This window comes from Trichosurus vulpecula, chromosome 2 (genome assembly GCF_011100635.1).
Source record: "Trichosurus vulpecula isolate mTriVul1 chromosome 2, mTriVul1.pri, whole genome shotgun sequence".
NCBI classification, from domain to species: domain Eukaryota; kingdom Metazoa; phylum Chordata; class Mammalia; order Diprotodontia; family Phalangeridae; genus Trichosurus; species Trichosurus vulpecula.
This window is the reverse complement of record NC_050574.1, coordinates 264181221-264200431: the sequence shown is the minus strand read 5'-3', so window position 1 is coordinate 264200431 and position 19211 is coordinate 264181221. Positions and strand designations below refer to the sequence as shown.

Below are 19211 nucleotides of genomic sequence, written 5' to 3'. Positions count from 1 at the left end.
TAGTCTGGCTATGAGATACAAGGTGAATTGGAGGCAGGAGAAAATGGAGCCAGAGAAAACAATGAAGAGGCTATCACAATAATCCAAGGGGACTGGAAGGATAATGGCATTCTTAATGGCAAAGAAATGTCTAGGAAGATAAGCCAATTTTGGTAGGAAGGTAATGTGTTTTGGATGTGATGAAACTGTATTCATTTCTGGGGGAGGTAACACTGATAATAAGTGATGTCTTTAAAACATGTCTATAACATGTTACATTGTTTCACTTGACTCTCACAACAGCTATATGAGGGTGCTATGATTGAAGGTAAGGTAAACTGAGGCACAAAGTTCTGAGCATCTTCAGTTAACTGGTAAGGCCAGCAATTACCAATAAAATGGGTCTCTCAGCTCCTCAGTCAGCCAAAAGACCATGAAGTAGGGCTTATTGTGCTTTATATGGTCTTGGGAAGTACAAGATTAACAAAGAACAGGAAGCATCACAGGTGGAAAACAACATGATTAGATGGAATGCAGGAATGAAGGGCTAGCACCAACCCCTCCTTTGATCTTGTTGCTCATTGCTGGTATTCCTTTGCATGGCTACTTAGTATCACAGCAATGATAGACCAGACTTTCTTGAAAGACAGCCAACATTGCAGAGAGAATGGACCAGACTCCCTGCCACCCACCTGCATCTGTAAAGGATAATAGATTTCTTTCAATTGTTCAAGGGCAATTAGTGCTACAGACATAACAGTTTTCTTTCAATTAAAGTGATTTGTAGGGAAATAACTTTTAAACTTAATTGAGAGAGGAAAGCTGAACTTCTGGACTCATGAACTTCTGAACTTAACTCAGAGACAAAGAAACATGGTTCAGTCAGCCACAGAATAGAATCAATTGAATGGAATCAAATATAAAATATGAAATCATTTTAAAAAAATTTTCTCAACGGCAACTATTGTTATCCTCATTGTATACATAGGATCATAGATTTAGATCTGGAAAGAATCTTAGAAATACTTTGGCCCAAACCTCTCATTTTCAGATTAAGAAAAGGAGGCCCCCAAAAGATTAAGTGATTTACCAATGGTGATATACATACATATATACATACACACAAACACACACACATATCAAGAGAGACAAAGACATACACATACAGAAGGAGAAAGAGAGAGACAGAGGTGGGCGGGAGGGAGAGAGAGAGAGAGAGATAGTAGCAGAGCTAAAATTCAAACCCTAGTCTTGTGACTTTCTTTTCATCATATCAAACTGTCACTAATAAAGTATTTGCATGATTCCCATGTGTCTAACATTAAGCTATGAAATTACAAAAAATAAAATAATCTTAATGAGCCAAAATTTTTTAACAAATCGAAAAGCCAATATTCTCAAATCATGTATTCACACAGTCTCTACCCTAATAATCTTTTTTTCTGGACTATTGCTTAATGATTTATCTGTTTCCAGCCTTTTTCATGTCCTTCCTCCACATAGGTGCCAAAATGTTATCCCTAAGATATAGACTTCAGTGTGTAACAGCTACAATCTTCAACTCACAGGACACACACACACACACACACACACACACACACACGTTCCTCACACTCAAAAAGTTTGTTATACTCCTTCCTATATTCACTGTTTAGTCAAGCTGTTCTTCATACACAGCATTCCATGCCTGCTTCTGTTCCTTTGCACAATTTGCCCCCCAATCTACCCCTGCCCCTGGAATACAATCCTTCTGCCTCATAGAATACTTAAATTGATTCAATGCACAACTCAGATTCTACACCCTGAAAACTTTAACAAATTATCTCACCAGTTAGTGACCTTTCTCTCTAACTCTCACTCTTTCCTTCCCTCTCTTTACATATACACATATGCATTTATATGAAATTTTTTTTGTGTTTTCTTACCTGTTTATATCCCTCTAATAGTATGTAAACTCCTTATAGGTAAGTACAGTTTCATTGTTGTCTTTATATCCCTAATGTCTCTAGCACAATATCTTTCATAAATGTTGAATTAATTACAATATATACATTTATTCTCTGTGACTTCATAAAGCAAACTCCTGTACAGGGTTCCCCTCAGAACTGAATGACTAGATTTTTAAAATAATGTAGTTTATTAGTAGCACCATAATTAAATTTACTTCAAATGTCTGTGATTCTCCATATGGGCATAATGCCTACTGGAATTCAAGTTCTTCAGGCCTTGGCTGACTTTCAGAAATTTCTGTGGCTGAATAATTGGAAATTTCCCTTGTGTCTCTGCAGTCTTAGCTAAGCTGGTCCTTAAGGGACAGAGTCCATTACTGGAACCGTACTCGAAACCTTTTAGGCTTGATGGTACCTACCAATGCTTCTGATTTGCTAATATAAACCCTCAATAAACTAGTGTCACCCTCACTACATCTCTTCTATTTCCATCCTATTCACCCCAAACCAATCTTTCCCGTAATATTTAACTCTAAGCTACCCTCCCCTTTCATTGCATTCCCTGAAATGCCTGTTACACAGATATCAAACTTACTTTCATCTTGAATGGTCCCCACCTCCACTCCTTCCATTTTCTGGCTCTGATAACTGACTCCTTCTTGATGGTGTATCCTTGTTGGCCATGCGTTCCAGCCCTAGTTATACTTTCACTCATTCCCCCAACTCACTGGTAGAAATGGGATATTTGTAATGCTCTCTGCTACCCATTGCCTCTTCCAAGCTTTCCCTCTATCACTATAATTCAGTAACTTCTCCTTTGAGATTCACTCGATCCATAGCTACTGCACAATCAAAGTAGATTGTTGTCTAACATCCTCTCTTCTGTTCCTCAAAAGAAGACACTTTCCTCAGTGCTTTGTCCAGAGTATTTATTTTCTTCCCAATTACTGCCCTTACACTAGAAGACTTCAATATACATAATCCCTCAAACACTTTAACCTCTTAGTTCCTCAATTTAGCCCTTTCACATAGCCTACTCCTCCACCATTTCTCTATTAATGAACTCTGAAATTCCCCTATGTGATTATAGTTTGCCATCATTCCTGTTCTCCTGATGCCTTGCAATCCCAAACTCTATTCTTCTTCCTCACTTTGATCTCCAATCCTATGACTTCAACTTTTCTCTAAGTCATCAGCCTTATACTGACTACACTCTTCTCCCTTCACCATTTAAACCACTTGGGGAATCAGTTCAACTCTAAACTGTCCTCTTCCCTTAATTTCCTTGCCCCTTTATTCTATCAAAGATATTGTCCCTCCAGGCCTTACCACTGGATTTCTCCCACCAACCATTGCTTTTCCTCTGACTCATATGTTGCTGAACAAAGCTGGTGAAAAATCATGAAACCATTCTGACTGGCTCCATTACATATTTATATGCCATAATCTCAACTGGGACTTCACTGGGGCAAAGAAATTCTTCTATGCATCCCTAATTGTCTCATTATTCCACCCACCACACTGGAGTTTCTAAACTTTTTCATCCTTCCTCAAACTGACCATGGTCTCACCTCCCTACCCCTTCAGCTGGGATGGAGGGAAATACAATTAGCAATTTCCTGTCCTTCCTCCACATAGCTGCCAAAATGTTATTCCTAAGATGAAAAAAAAATGAAGCAAGTTTCTCTGATAAAGTTCTCATTTCTCAAACATATAGAGAACTGAGTTGAATTTATAAAAAAGAGCCATTTCCCAATTGATAAATGATTAAAATATATGAACATTTTTAAGATGAGGTAATTAAAGCTATCTATGGCCATACTAAAAATGCTCTAACTCACTATTGATTGGAGAAATGCAAATTAAAACAATTTTGAAGTACTACTCCATACCTATTAGATTGGCTAATAGGCCAGAAAAGGAAAATGATAAATGTTGGAAGGCATGTGGGAAAAATGAGATATTAATACACTGTTAGTGCAGTGGTGAACTGATTCAACAATTCTATAGAGCAATTTGGAGCTATGCCCAAAGTGTTATAAAATCACTCATACCCTTTGAGCTAGAAATACCACTACTAGGACTGTATCCCAAAAGAGATTTAAAAAAAGGAAAAGAACCTATATGCAAATCTTCTCTGGTGGCAAAGAATTGGAAATTGAAGGGATGGCCATCAATTGAGGAATGACTGAACAAACTGTGGTATGTGATTATGATGAAATACCAATGTTCTAGAAGAAGTGATGAGTGGGATGCTCTCAGGAAAAGCTGGAGAGCTGATGCAAAGTGAAGTGTACTGTGTACAAAATAACAACAATGTTGTAAGATGATCAGTTGTGAATGACCTACTATTCTCAGCAACATAATGATCCAAGATGACTTTTAAGGACTTATGATGAAAGATTCTTTCCAAAGAGTTGATGGTGTCTGAATGCAGATTGAAACATACTTTTTTACTTTCTTTATTTTTCTTGAGATTTTTTTTTCTCTTTCCTTTCACAAAATGAGTAATATGGAAATATTTTGCATTTATACTCACATATATCCTATATTGAGTTGCTTGCCTTCTCACTGGAGGAAGAAGGGGAATTCTGAACTCAATATTTTAAAAATGAATGTTAAAAATTGTTTTTACGTGTAACTGGGGAAAAATAAACTACTAAATAAAGAAAAAAGAAGTTGTCTGCTGTATATGTAATGCTTTCAGATGTCAGTTCTGATGTCCACTCAGCATTCTATTTCTTTGTGACTTAAAATGGTATCAAAATACCTTAATTATTCATTTACTCAATAGCAAAAGACTTTTGCCCTAGATTTTACCCTAGAAGCTAGTCCTAGGAAATCAAAAATCTCTCCAAGCATCCAAAATCCCGAATTTTTTAAAAAAAATAGTCAGTTATCTCTATTATTTGTTTTTTCAATGCTCTTTAAGACTTCTTGATTGCCCTCTTCTTGATAAATTAGAAATAGGAGAAAAAGCAGATATGTAAAAAGCATTACTCCTGAGATTTCTAAAATTCAATGCAATTTAATAACATTTATTAAGCACTTCCTTTCTGAAAGGCACCACATTAAAAATTGATGATAAAAAATAGTCTCTGCCATCAAGGTACTTCCATTCTCCATCGCTTTTCCTGAGATTTCAACCTTATGATGATGAATAGGTTTCCCTGGTAAACACACTTCTAACACGTTCTACTACCTCCTCTGTATAACTAAAGGATATTAGCATAAAATAAAAAAAGATTAGTTTCAACAAGCTAATCTTGACCTCATTAGCTACAAAGTGACGATACCCTTGTCTTTTCCTCTAAGCTTTAAAAGTACATCTATACAGAAGAAAACTATTTAAAATAGAATATTTAAGGAGTAATTTCTTTGTATCTTACTCAGAACTTCAGAATTCTTGATAGATAGAAGGCATCTATTGGTTGGAAGTTTCAATCTGAGATTTCTCTTCCCTGTTTCTTTTGGGGACATGGAGGCAAGAGAGGAAATCACAATATTGATAAATCTTTTTTTTCTTTTTCTTCAGCTTTTTAGTGAGGTTTCTAAGGGCCATGGAAATAGCAGCACCATAGTGACTGGATTTATCTTCCGGGGACTAGTGCAGTCTCTGGAATTGCGGGCCCTACTGTTTGCTGCTTTCTTTGTTGTATACATCACTGCCATTTTGGGAAACCTGCTTGTAGTTCTGACTATTTGGATTAGCCCTCGTCTCCACACACCCATGTACTCCCTCCTGGGTCACTTGTCTTTTGTTGACATTTGCTACTCCCTAATAGCCACTCCAAGGATGCTGAGGGACCTGCTGGCACAGAGTAAGCAAATCTCCTTTTCAGGTTGCTTTACCCAGCTCTTCTTCATCCATTTTCTGGGTGGCACTGAGATTCTTCATCTGGTAGTCATGGCATTTGACCGCTATGTTGCTATCTGCAGACCATTGCATTATGCTGCCCTCATGAATCCAGCTACCAGAAACCATTTCTTATTGGCGTCATGGCTAGGGGGATTGGTGCATTCATCCCTCCAACTTGCCCTTTTGCTTCCACTTCCCTTCTGTGGTCCCAACCAATTGGACAATTTCTACTGTGACATCATGCAGGTTCTGGAGCTGGCCTGCACAGACACATATGCTGTGGAACTCCTGCTGGTTGGCAACAGTGGGCTTGTCACCTTGATAGTCTTTCTGGCCTTGCTCACCTCCTACTCTGTTATCCTTGTTACACTACGGGCCCATTCAGCTCATGCCCGGGCTAAAGCATTATCTACTTGTGGTGCCCACATAACAGTAGTGGTAATGGCCTTCATTCCTGCACTCTGTGTCTATGCTTGGCCTTTTCGAGATCAATCCCAAGACAAGGCTATCTCAGTGCTACATATTGTGCTATTGCCTATGCTCAACCCCTTAGTCTATACTCTGAGCAACAAGGAGATGCATGAGGCCATGAAGGGTGGTTGTGTGAGGGCTGTCCTCTGGTTGAGAAAGTGATAGAGCTGAATGAAGTCAGCAAAAGTATCCAGGTTAGACATGCTAGGTTTTCCTTGGATCTTTACTTCTTCTTTTGGCTAGAACCCCAAATGGATTTTTCCCTCTCTCCATTACCCATCACTATATTCTAACTTATAGTAATAGAACTGAAAAGAAATTGGGCATAGTGGAAATATCTTCTTGCTTTAATAATGGGACAGATGGGAAGGTGAAGCTATAAAATAACGTCATATGAGATCTCAAACTGCATTATAAAGTGGTAATCATCAAAACAACCTGGTACTGGCTAGGAAATAGAGTGGTGGATTAGTGGAATAGATTAGGAACACAATACATAGTAGTAAATGACCGTAGTAATCTAGTGTTTGATAAACCCAAAGACCCAAGCTTTCGGGACAAGACCTCACTATATGCTGGGAAAACTGGAAAACAGTATGGCAGAAACAAGATATAGACCAACATCTTATACTGTGTACCAAGATAAAGTCAAAACGGATACGTAATTTATTCAAGGAATATGATACCATGAAAAATTAGGAGAACAAGGAATAGTTTACTAGTAAGATCTATGGATAAGGGAAGAATTTATAACCCAGCAAGATATAGATAATATTACAAGATATAAAATGGTTAATTTTAATTGTATTAAATTTAAAAATTTTTTGCACAAACAAAACCAATGCAACCAAGATTAGAAGGAAATCAGAAAGCTGGGGAAATTTTTTAGAGCAAGTGTCTAATAAGGATTGTATTTCTCCAAAATATAAAAAAGAGTCAAAATTATAAGAATATTATTCATTTTTCCAATTGACAAATGGTCAAAGGGTATGAAAAGTCAGTTTTCAGAAGAACAAATCAAAGCAATCCATATAAAGAAATGCTCTAAATTACTATTAGAGAAATCCAAATTAAAACAACTCTGTGGTAACACCTCAGATTGACTAATATGACAGAAAAGGAAAATGATAAATGTTGGAAGGGACATGGGAAAGTTGTACACTAAGGCACTAATCTACCAATTCTGGAGAACAATTTGGAACTATGCCCAAAGGGCTAAAATCTCTGTATATCCTTTGATCCAGCAATACCAGTGCTAAAAGGGACAGGACCTCTTTGTACAAAAATATCTATAGGAGTTCTTTTTGTGGTGGCTAACAACTGGAATTCAACATCAACTGAAGAAAGACTGAACAGGTGGTGGTGGTATATAATTGTAATGGAATACTATTGTACATGAGCAGAAGGATTTCAGAAAAACTTGGAAAGATGTAATAATTGATGCAAAGTGAAGTGAGCTGAACCAGGAAAACATTATATGCAGTAACAGCAATAACAGTGCATGACTGAGCTACCCTCAGTAATACAATGATCCAAGATAATTCCAAAGTAATCATGATGAAAAATTCTATCCACTTCCAAAGAAAGAATTTATGGAGTGTGAGTGCAGACCAAAGCATACTATTTTTTTCACTTTCTTTTTTTCTCATTTTTTGTCTGTCTTTTCTTTCACAACATGACTAATATGGAAATGTTTTGCATGATTGCACCTGTTTAACCTATATCAAATTTCTTGTCATCTCAGAGACGGAAGAATAGAGGGAGGGAAGGAGAGAATTTGGAGCTCACTCTTTTTTTAAAAAATGAATTACAAAAATTGTTTCTACATATAATTTGGAAAAAATAAAATATTATGTAATTACAAAAAAAACTAATTGGATGAGTCTCTCTTCACTGATATAGTCTAGATATATATTAAGCACTTCTGAAAGTCCCCCCAACAAGAATGAGCCTATTGGATGCAAAGGCTGATGGGCAATCTTCTCTCAATTTGGATGTTTTCCTCAACAGGAGACCTCTCAGCTGTTATAAGAAAAGAGCTTTGAAAAGAAAACATTCATTGAGATAGTCAGCCATAATTTCTTTGTTAGGAGTATGTAGAAATCAAGATATTTATTGAGTGGAAGATGTAGAAGAGGAGGGAAAAATTGGGCAAAACTTGGAGGATCAAAAATAGCTGAAGGAATGACTAATGAGGCAGCTGGGAAGCCAACACAACTTTTGAGATTTGGTCAGGGGTTGACCTGAGCTCAGGATATCTTAGCAGTTCATGTGAAGTGGATGGGCCACCTCCACACTTCTCTTTATAGTGTTGAACCCTTGGTTGATTTTGAACTAAAATCTCTCAGTGCAAGAAGGCAATTTGCTGAAAAAATTTCTTTTTTCTACCCTTCAATCTGCATAAAATTGCAGTTGCCTTTTGTATCTACCTTTGTCTTCTTCTGTTGCTTCATCTACGTTCCTCCACCAAATTCTTACTGCACTATAGGACTAAGAAATTGATATGAGAAAAAAACACAATCCCATCGTTGCCACCAAGTCCAGAATTTTTCCGCTGGAAAACATGGGCAAGACAACTAGGAGGAAGCTATTTAATTTTGTTTAAATAATCCAATGTGATGACCACCTCCCCCCATATCATGATTTATTTTAATTGTGCCACCATGCTCTCAGCCACTTTCAAACCTTCAATTTTCTTTGCTTCTTCCCTTTCCCTTACTTCTCACAACATCTAATCATCAAATTCCCCCTCAGTGATGACTTTTTCATCTCTTACTAAGATCACAGATTAAGAACTGAAGTAGACATTATGCTTCATGTTATTTAAACCCATGATTTGATAATGAGGAAATTGAGCATAAGACACTTGTTCAAGGTCACACTGGTAGAAGAGCTGGTATTTGAATTTGGGTCCTTTGACTCCCAATCTAGTCCTTGCTCTCCTCCACCTTGCTGCTTTCTCAAAGTGTAAAGAAGCACAGAAACTTGAGCTATTATCATCACTATCATAATAGATCCACAGAACATGATATCTGGAAGGTATCTTATCAGCCATATAGTTGAAGCCATAAACCAAAAGAATTCCTGCCATTACATACTCAAAAAATTGCTATCCTGTCTCTTTTTGAAGACCTTTTAGGAGGCTGCAGGGAGGATTGACCATCTGTCAGGGCATCATGCTACATTTTTGACAGCTCTAATTTTTAGGAAAAAGTTCCTAATATCAAGTCTAAAGTTTGCTTCTTTGTAACCAGTTCTCTGATTCTGTGAATTCCCTACTCAAAATCTTTAGTGGTTCACCTAACAACTTAGAATAGTACTAAAGATTCTCCATGATCTGACCCTATAATACATAGTACAGGAAGGTAACTGAAAGGGATGCAAAGTAGATGTAATGACTCCTCTTCTTTTAGATAAACAAAACAGATTATTGTTGAAAGGGACAGAAAAAAAGACCTTTTAAATGTAAAAAGGAAAAACTACATCAACCGTTAAAGGACATAATATATTGTCATGTAAAACTGAAAATTTTCACACTTAAAAATGAGGAAATAACTGTATTTCAATTGTTAAAAATTGTTAATACATTGCATTATGTGTATATGCATATATTAAAAGTTTTCAGATAGATTTTGAGTGATTTGGGATGTCTAATGAACTGTGACATGAATATAATAACAAATCATCTTGTGGATGATGTAGAATGATTCCTTGTGTGCAAATAATTTCCACGTTTAAAGAGGCAGATAAAGAACTTTTATGTACTGAAAACTGATGAATTATTACTGTAAAAATGTGACTTGAACAATACTAAAGGACGTGTTGGACTTCGTTAGAAATTTAAGAGCTGCATAAGATTACAGTGTCTCAGCTCATTTGTATATAAAGTGTTATGTGACCAAAAAGTGTAAAAAAGACACAGTCAGTGATATTAAACTCTGTAGTCCACATTTGTGAGTTATGCTATGCACATGGGCTCTCCTTCCTCCTCCTATTCCTACCAAATTTATGTATCCATTTGACCACTCTTCAACTCAAATATTGAGTATGTTGGCAGACAATTGTGACTAAGGTTAATATGTGCATTGTAATTTATTTTATTATTACACAGTTGCTTAATTTTTAGTGTCTATGATGTTATTATTATTTCTTTTGCCTTATTGTTAAGTTAATGGTATGATAAAGATGTAACCGTGTCATTACTTTGAAGGGTGAGTTGTGAAAATATTGCATGACTTCTGGATATATTATGTCGTAAATGGCAGGTTGCATGAATGGGACGTACATCAACAGGGCCTCAAGAACTAGAGCAGTAAGAAGAAAGGGGTGTTGGGGGGAGTTACAAGCCATCCCTAGGGCTCTGAAGAGAGTTTTAGTATAAATCATGTAGTGCTGGTTTATCTCTGAGAATCTATACCAACAGAGTGAGGGCAGGTTGGAGAGAATAAGTCAACCCAGAGAATATTAAGTATCGACACATCCTGTGGAGGGGTGATATTTTATATTATATTGCACCAGATCACTTTCATAAAGTTGTGGGGATGGTAAACACCATAATATGACTGTTTATTACATAGGTAACAGCATTTTTGGTTGACTTCTTGACTACTTTTTCTATGTTTTTTCTCCCACTCTTCTCCACTAGGCTCCAGATGCCAGATCTGCTTGCATGGAGCTATCCTAGACACACTATCAATTCTCCACCCATTTCATTTAAAGTCCCTACCTATCTTCTGTAATTATATTGATTCCCAGTTTTCTGTCTTGAGTAAGCTACGAACTTATTTCCTTTCTTCAACCAAGAAAAAAAGATCTATGTTTAAGGGGAAAGTACAATAAAATTCAAAGCCCATAAATGGTTAATTAATAAAAGTTAAAGATTATATACCAATTTAGCTTGAAAATACACTATGGCCATAGATTGACTTGGTTAGTTCACAATGGAGGGGCCACATGCCTCCCTTTCAATTTCTTATCTAAATCCTGTCTGGAGAAGGCTAGGTGAGGAAAGTGCTTCTTTATCAGGAGTCTCAATTAAAGTCAACAAGGCTTTATTAATTACTTAATGTGCCTAAGGTCCTATGTTAAGCCTTGAGGATATAAATACAAACAAAAAGGAAGACAGTCTCCACCTTTAAGAATCTCTTATTTTAATGGAGGAATACAACACATAAAAATGAGATGAAAAATAGGGAAGAAGGTGAGGTGGAGGGGAAGAGGAATGAAAGATGACTAACCTGTTCCCATCCTAACAATAGAGGTTCTCACAGGAACCCATCAATGAAAGAAGGGGATCACAAGGGTGGAAGATGTTCTAGGATGAGAAGGCCATTTATTTCTGATAAGTTGCACTAAACTTCTTCAACATTTCTTTTTCTAGAGGTCTCTGCCATCATTGCTTAAGGAAGTTCTGCTGTTGCCCTGTACCCATTTCTATGTTCATGTCAAGAATATTCATGTCAAAGAATATTCACTAGCCTGTTGTTTAGACTAATTTGTATTAATATAGTCCTTGATACGATTATCTTGCTTCTTGTCTAGGTCTGATTTCAGCATACGACTTACTATGACATGTATCCTTGATCAAATCTGGGAAAATTTCAGAATATAGTTTAAATAGGTCACAACCTATTGACAAAGAAGATCTGCCAAAATTTCATTAATGAAATACTGGAATCTTGTGAATGCATTAAGTAAACTGAAGGGAATAAATAAGTACTTACAATGCCTAAACAGTGCCTCAAGAACTATCTTTACAAAAAATCATGGGGTCGTAGATTTAAAATTGGAAGAAACATTAGAGACCATCTTATCCAACCCCCTCATTTTACTAATGAGAAAATTGAGGTGGGGCACATAAACTGAGGTCCAGTGGCCCAAGAACACATATGTAATAAGTAGGTAAAACATTACAGGTACAGGTTTTGAACCCAGATCTTCTACCTTCATTTACATCATTCTCTGCCATGATTCCTAACCTAAAATTGAAGGAGGTTAAAAGTATTCTAAAATTAAATAGTTTGGTACATATTCACATATCATGAACATCAGGCAAAATAAACAAAATCATCAGTAATGGTTCTGGATGGTGAGTCCACTCAAGTCAGAAGATTATAGGATCACAGAATTAGAGGCCAAAGGAACCTTAGTGGCCATTGAGGCCAAATCCTTCATTTTACATTTGAAGAAATCGAGGCTCAGAGAGGTTAAATGACTTGCACAGGCCATGAAACTAAAAAGTGTTCAAGGCAGGATCTGAACACTGATCTTTCTGACTCAAAGTTCAGTGCCCTATCAACTATGTTATGCTTCTTTTGTTGGTATCTGACCTAAAGGTCTTGATAGTTGACTCAGAAGTTCAACTCCTTTCAGATTTAAAGAAAAAGAAAATGTCGTGGTGGAAACTTGGAAGGTGCAAATAGGCACATAAGGTCTATTTCTCTTGTTAATTTAATGAATGAATCCATCTATTCAGAAAGGAGGATTAAGTAGGAGTTAATGGTGTGCTGATAAATGATTAACAATCAGTTGTCTGGAAAAATATACATGACATACTTTAAAATGGTATATCTCTAGTTTGCCAATTTCCAAGGTATAAAGGCTTGCACCAAAAATTTTGTAATTAGCTCTCACAGGCTGGTTCTAGCTGGCTCCATCACATCTGTAATAGGGGGCATGACTCTCTGTGCCCAAGTTTTCTTATCTTCAAGAGAAGGACAAAGGTTAGATTACCTTCCATATCTAAAACTATGATTCTTTGATCTATTTCCTAGACTTAATCTCACGTCTCTATGCATTTCTACAAACTTTTTTCCTTGCCAGGACTATACTTTCTAGTCATCTTGACCCCTCCAAAATCCTTTCTTCCTTCAAGGGTCAGCTTACATACTATCATTCCAGGAAGCCTTAGTCAACTCTTCCCAGGAATAATCCCTCTTCATTTTCCCCTTGTATTATATTTATATATGTTTCTGAAAATTCTAATGGACCAAACATAATTTAATGACTCCATGAGACAAGAAATGTGTAAAAGATCATAAGACTGAAAAAATACAAGAAAATGTAAGGTATCACATGAAAAAACTAACCTGTAAAAGAGGTTGGGGGAATATAAGAATATCTGGACAAATACTGCTCTTCTCCCTCCCTTCTTTCCCTCTACCAAAATGTGTTTTTGTACCTCTTCATTTGGTGTAATTTATCCTTTTCTACTACCTCCTTAACTCTTCTCTCATAGCCCTCCCTTTACATCTCTTAATTATGTTTTTTATCCTTATATCAGTTATTTTACACAGAAATTCACAATCTATGTGTATCCCTTTCAGTTGTCATAATAGCTGTACTATTATCTAGATTGACATATATGTATATATATAAAGCATACATAAGATGATATAATCCTATATAAAGATGCAAATAATTTGCTCTCATTGATTAGTAAGGTTTGTCGGGGTTTTCCCCCTGTTTACCTTTTTATGTCTCTCTTGAGTTTTGTATTTGGAGATCAAACTTTCCATTGAGTTCTGGCCTTTTTGTCAGGAAAGTCTGGAATTCCTTTATTTCGTTGAATGTCCATCTCCTTGCATGAAATTGAAATGTTTTTGTACAAAAAAACCCAATGCAACAAAAATTAGGAGGGAAGCAGAAAATTGGGAGAAAATCTTTACAACTAATGTCACTGGTAAAGGCCTCATTTCTAAAATATACAGGGAACTGAGCCAAATATATAGGAATACAAGTCATTTCCCAATTGAGAAATGGTCGAAGGATATGAACAGGCAGTTTTCAGAGGAAGAAATTAAAGATATCTATAGGCATATGAAAAAATGCTCAAAATCACTACTGATTAGAGAAATGCAAATCAAAACAACTCTTAGATACCACATCTCTCCTGTCAGATTGGCTAAAATAACAAAACAGGAAAATGATAAATGCTGGAGAGGATGTGGAAAAATTGGAACATTGTTACATTGCTGGTGGAGTTGTGAACTGATCCAGCCATTTTGGAGAGCAATTTGGAACTATGCCCAAAGGGCTATAAAAATGTTCATACCCTTTGACACAGCCGTATCACTTCTAGGGCTATATCCCAAAGAGATCATACAAGGAGGGAAAGGATCCATATGTACAAAAATATTTATAGCAGCTTTTTTGTGATGGCAAAAAATTAGAAATCAAGGGGATGCCCATCAATTGGGGAATAGCTAAACAAATTGTGGTATATGAATGAAATGGAATACTATTGTGCTATAAGAAATGAGGAGCAGATGGACTTCATAAGAACCTGGAGAGTCTTACATGATCTGATGCTGAGTGAGGGGAGAAGAACCAGGAGAACACTGGACACAACCACAGAGACATTGCTTCTGTGAAGACTAACTGATAGACTTGGCTCTTCTCAACAATCAAGGTTCTAAGACAGCCCCAAAAGACTCATGATGGAAGAGGGTATCCACATCCAGAGAAAGAATTACAGAATCTGAATGCAGATTGAAGCAAACTATTTGCTCTCTCTCTTTATTTTGTTTTATTTTTGGTTTTATTACATCTTTCTCATGGTTCATTTCATTGGTTATAATTCTTCTTTACAACTTGACTATTGAGAAAATAGGTTTAATGTGAAAGTATATGTAGAACCTATATCAGATTACATGTCATCTTGGGGGACAGGGGGAGGAGAGAGAGGGGGAGAAAATGTGAAACTCAATAACTTGTGGAACTGAGTATCATAAACTAAAAATATCAGGAAAAAAGAAAATAAAAAAATTAAAGATCAACTAATTACAATATTAAATAAACTATTTGGAATAATAGGCAAAGAAGGGATCCTACTAGACTCCTTTTATGAAACAAATATCATATTGATACTTAAACCAGGAAGAGTAAAACAGAGAAAGAAAATTATAGACCAATAAATATGGATGCGAATATTCTAAATAAAATACTAGCTACAAGATTACAATAATATATTTTAAAGATTCTACATTATGATCAAGTGGGATTTATGCCAGGAATACAGGAAGAGATTAACATAAGGAAGAGTATTAACATAATTCATTATATTAATAATAAAAATTTTAAAAATGGAGAAAGATTCTACCTGCATCCAGAGAAAGAACTGAAATATAGAAGTGTATATAGAATAAGTATATATATATATATATATATATATATATATATATATATATATATATATATATATATATATATTTTTTTTTTTATCTAATGTTGGCCATCTGTAGGTGGGGGGAAGGAAGAAATAAAAAGGAAAAAAAAGAAACTTACATGATAATTTTGTTGTATACTTAAAAAGAATAGCAAATGGCACATAATAGATTTGCAGTAATCTTTTTTATTATACTGTGTTATGGAAATGCTGGTTTTATTCCATAAATAAAAAATAGATTTAAAAAAAGAGGTGGTAGCTGAGTAGAGACTTGAAGGAAGGTCAAGATTTTAAGAGACACAGGAAAGAAGAGAACATACTCCAAGTATGTGGGACAAAGGTCAAGGGATATATATATATATATGTATGTATGTGTGTATGTGTGTATGTGTGAATGTATGTATGTATGTATGTATGTATGTGTGTATCTATCTATCTATCTATCTATCTATCTATCTATCTATCTATCTATCCCCAGTACTTTGTACACAATAAAAGATTAATGTTTGCTAACTTGAATTGAATTGCACCCCAAGATAGATGAGAAGACTGTGTGTGAAACCTAGGCCTCTACAGGATCAAATGGAAAGGTCTGGAGCATGATGCTACCATGCTATAGGAGTAACTCAAAAATACGGTCAAGGCTGTTGCAGATTTGCTACTGTGGAATTAGTCAGAAGGGCAGAGGAAGGTTCAGGGGCCATGAGCAGCTACATGGTGCAAAAGATAGAGTGTTGGCTCTGAAATCATGAAGACCTGAATTCATATCTAGTCTCAAACATTAACTAGCTGTGTGACAACAGAGTCACAAGCTGTCACAAACTCTGTCAGCCTTCCTGTCCTCATTCGTAAAATGGGGAAAGTAATAGCACACGTATCTCACAGGGTTGTTATAATGATTGAACAAGATAATATTTATAAAGTATTTTGCAAGCCTGGAATTTCTCTATAAATGCTACCTATGATGATATGACTGAAAGAAGATTCGATTCAATTCAACAAGTATTCGTTAAGCAATTATTATGACCAAAATACATTATTAGACACTGAAAGATACAAAGCCAAACAAAACATTCTTATCCTTAATGGGCTTACATTCTACTGAAGGATAAATAATATGTGCTAATAAATAGAGTATATACCAAATAAATACAATTTTATTTCAGGAGGGAAAGATCTAGGGGTTTGGTCATAAATGTTTATCAACCACCTTTTAAATTTTATATATATATGCATACACATACATTCACATACATATTACATATATTCACATACACATGTATACACACATTATATATATATAATATATACTCATTTATACATATATACATGATGCTTTAGTTTAATGAGGATTATTAAATTTTATTTATCATTACTTTCTTAAGTCTAGACAATCAACAAAACAATAAATCAAGCTGTTTTGTATCATTTGATAATTTCCAAGATGTAAGTTCTCACAAGAAAATTTAGCAATCAGTTCTCATTAGCCAGTACAAGCTGATTATAGCACATCTCTGGTAGATATGGAGGAATGGCATTATGTAATAGGCAGACCTTATGTAAGAGGTAGTACCTAAGCTGAATGTTAAAGGAAGTTAGGAATACTAATACATTATGGAAAGGGAGTACAATCCAGCAATGGAGAACTAATTTTGTTCTAGATGACCATAGAAGGAAGAACTAGGAAGGTGTGATAGAAATTTCAGAGAGGCAGATAATAGTTTGGTATAAATTAAAACTTCATAACAATCAAAGCTATAAAAAAGCAATCAGATATCTTGGAAAATAGGTTTTTTTCCATTAGAATTTTTCAAGCAAAGGCTTCATGTCAGAAATGTGATAGAGGGGATTCTTATTCAGGTTCATGTTAAAAAAGATACCCTCTGACCTTGGAAATTGACAGATGCCATAAATCAGGGCTTGGTTTATTGTTTTGTTGATTGTCTAGACTTATGAAAGTGATAGAGAAAATATGTGTGTGTTGAGTACATTTTTCCCCATAGAGTCAGTTGTTAAATATCTACCAGCACACCCCCAGATCAGGACATATACAGCTAATACGTTTCTTGGCAGTATTAACTTGAGCACTTTGCTTTTTAATACTCACTTCCTAAAAGTGAACCCATACAGGAGACTGCTAAAGGTGTGGAAAAAGAAAAGATTAAAGATATAGGCTAAGACACAGAACATATCTAAGAATGATTGCATGGATATTCTCCAAGAGAATAAACCCAGAACTGAAAAAAATAGAAATTTGAAAATTAAGATAGGATGCCAACTAAACACATAATAGAAAGACTGTCAACTAAACATGCAATGCAATCAAATTCCAGATGCCAGTACTTTTAGAATGCTCATTGTAAAAAGATGAAAATGTGTTGATAATTTTTTTCATTTTTGATTTCCTTTTATTCAGTTCTGTTATTCCATTCCTCTTCCCAATGTTTGGTTAACTAAAGCCTGTCTTCTATTAATATTAACCTCACCTGGCCAAAACCTGACTTATGTAATAATAGTAGTAAGAAAAGACTTTTTGATATTCCCCAGATAAGAAGGCAAAGAGGAATGTGAACTTTCCAAAGTGATTTAGGTATTTGTGGAAGGATTCTCCAGATAACTATTTGTGGAAGGATTTCCCTGTTCCAAAGCTTTTTGGTTATCTTCATGACATACATATTCTCTCCTTTTAATTAATTAATCCACTGTGACTTCTTTAAAATGTAGCCTTGTAGTTCTGTTAATGTAGGATTTTGTAAACTCGGTATTTAAATCTGTATCTTAATCTGTTTACTAATTTGTTCAATGTTAATGACATTGAAAGAAGCATAGAATTATTCATCTGTATTTCTAACTTTTATGGGCTATGAGGAAGTACTAGATTGTTGTACATACAAAATTATTTCTCTGTCTCTCTGACATAATTTTATGTATAAAAAGCCTCATTAGAATCCTAATCTTCATCCAATGTTATTTTTCTACCTCCTGAACCTGTACTTAAACATATTAAGACCCAGGTTTTACCTCTATGATTTCTGCATTGTAGTAGATTTATTTGGCAACAGTGACACATACCACACAAACTAAACAGAAGTCATTTCTCCCACAACAGAAGTTGGAAGGTTATCATCCCACTATGATCATCTTCACCTCATGAGAAAAGAATTGTGTGAAGAATCAAGAAATACCTTTTATGGAGCATCCACATGAACCAGAAGTCTACTACTCATCTCCTCAGAAAAGAATGTTATATACTGTTGCTTTACCCTGATCAATAAGGAAATGAATCAGGTCCTTCACCCGGATTCTTGTCTCCCATTCCTGGCTATAGGCAAGTCAAAAGGAAATTGGCAATGCTTTCTTTCATACATCTCCCCAAATCATCAACTGTCCCGCTTCTGGATAGGAAGAGTCAGGAAGACCTGTGATAAAGTCACATCTTTGACCCACACTGGCTCTGTTTTGGGGGGTAAGTCATTTATCCTTTCAGTGCTGCAGGCAGCTTGCTAAGGCAGAAAAATTACAGATAGATTGGAGATCTGCATTGGTGGAGGGAGTCTCCAGTAAATCACCTAGTAAATCAATCAACAAGCATTGAATGCTAGAGATATAAAGACAAAAATGAAACAATCTCTGCCTGCACAGAGCTTGCATTCAACAGAGGAAACAACATGCACAATGACAAGTATATCCAGAACACACATAGAGGAAAGACAAGATAATTCCAAGGGCGAGAGAGATGCACTAAGACCTGGAGGTGGGGAGGATCAGGAAAAGATTGAACTAGGAA

The 19211-nt window shown here is 35.7% G+C and overlaps 1 protein-coding gene across 1 annotated transcript; it reads left to right on the top strand.

Moving 5' to 3' along the window:
- Nucleotides 1-297: 297 nt before the first annotated feature.
- Nucleotides 298-6420, top strand: LOC118836977 (olfactory receptor 4D1-like). The gene is made up of 2 exons (XM_036744039.1): nucleotides 298-312; nucleotides 5464-6420. Exons 1-2 carry the CDS (start codon nucleotides 298-300, stop codon nucleotides 6418-6420), a joined length of 972 nt encoding a protein of 323 aa, XP_036599934.1.
- The last annotated feature ends 12791 nt before the right edge of the window (nucleotides 6421-19211 follow it).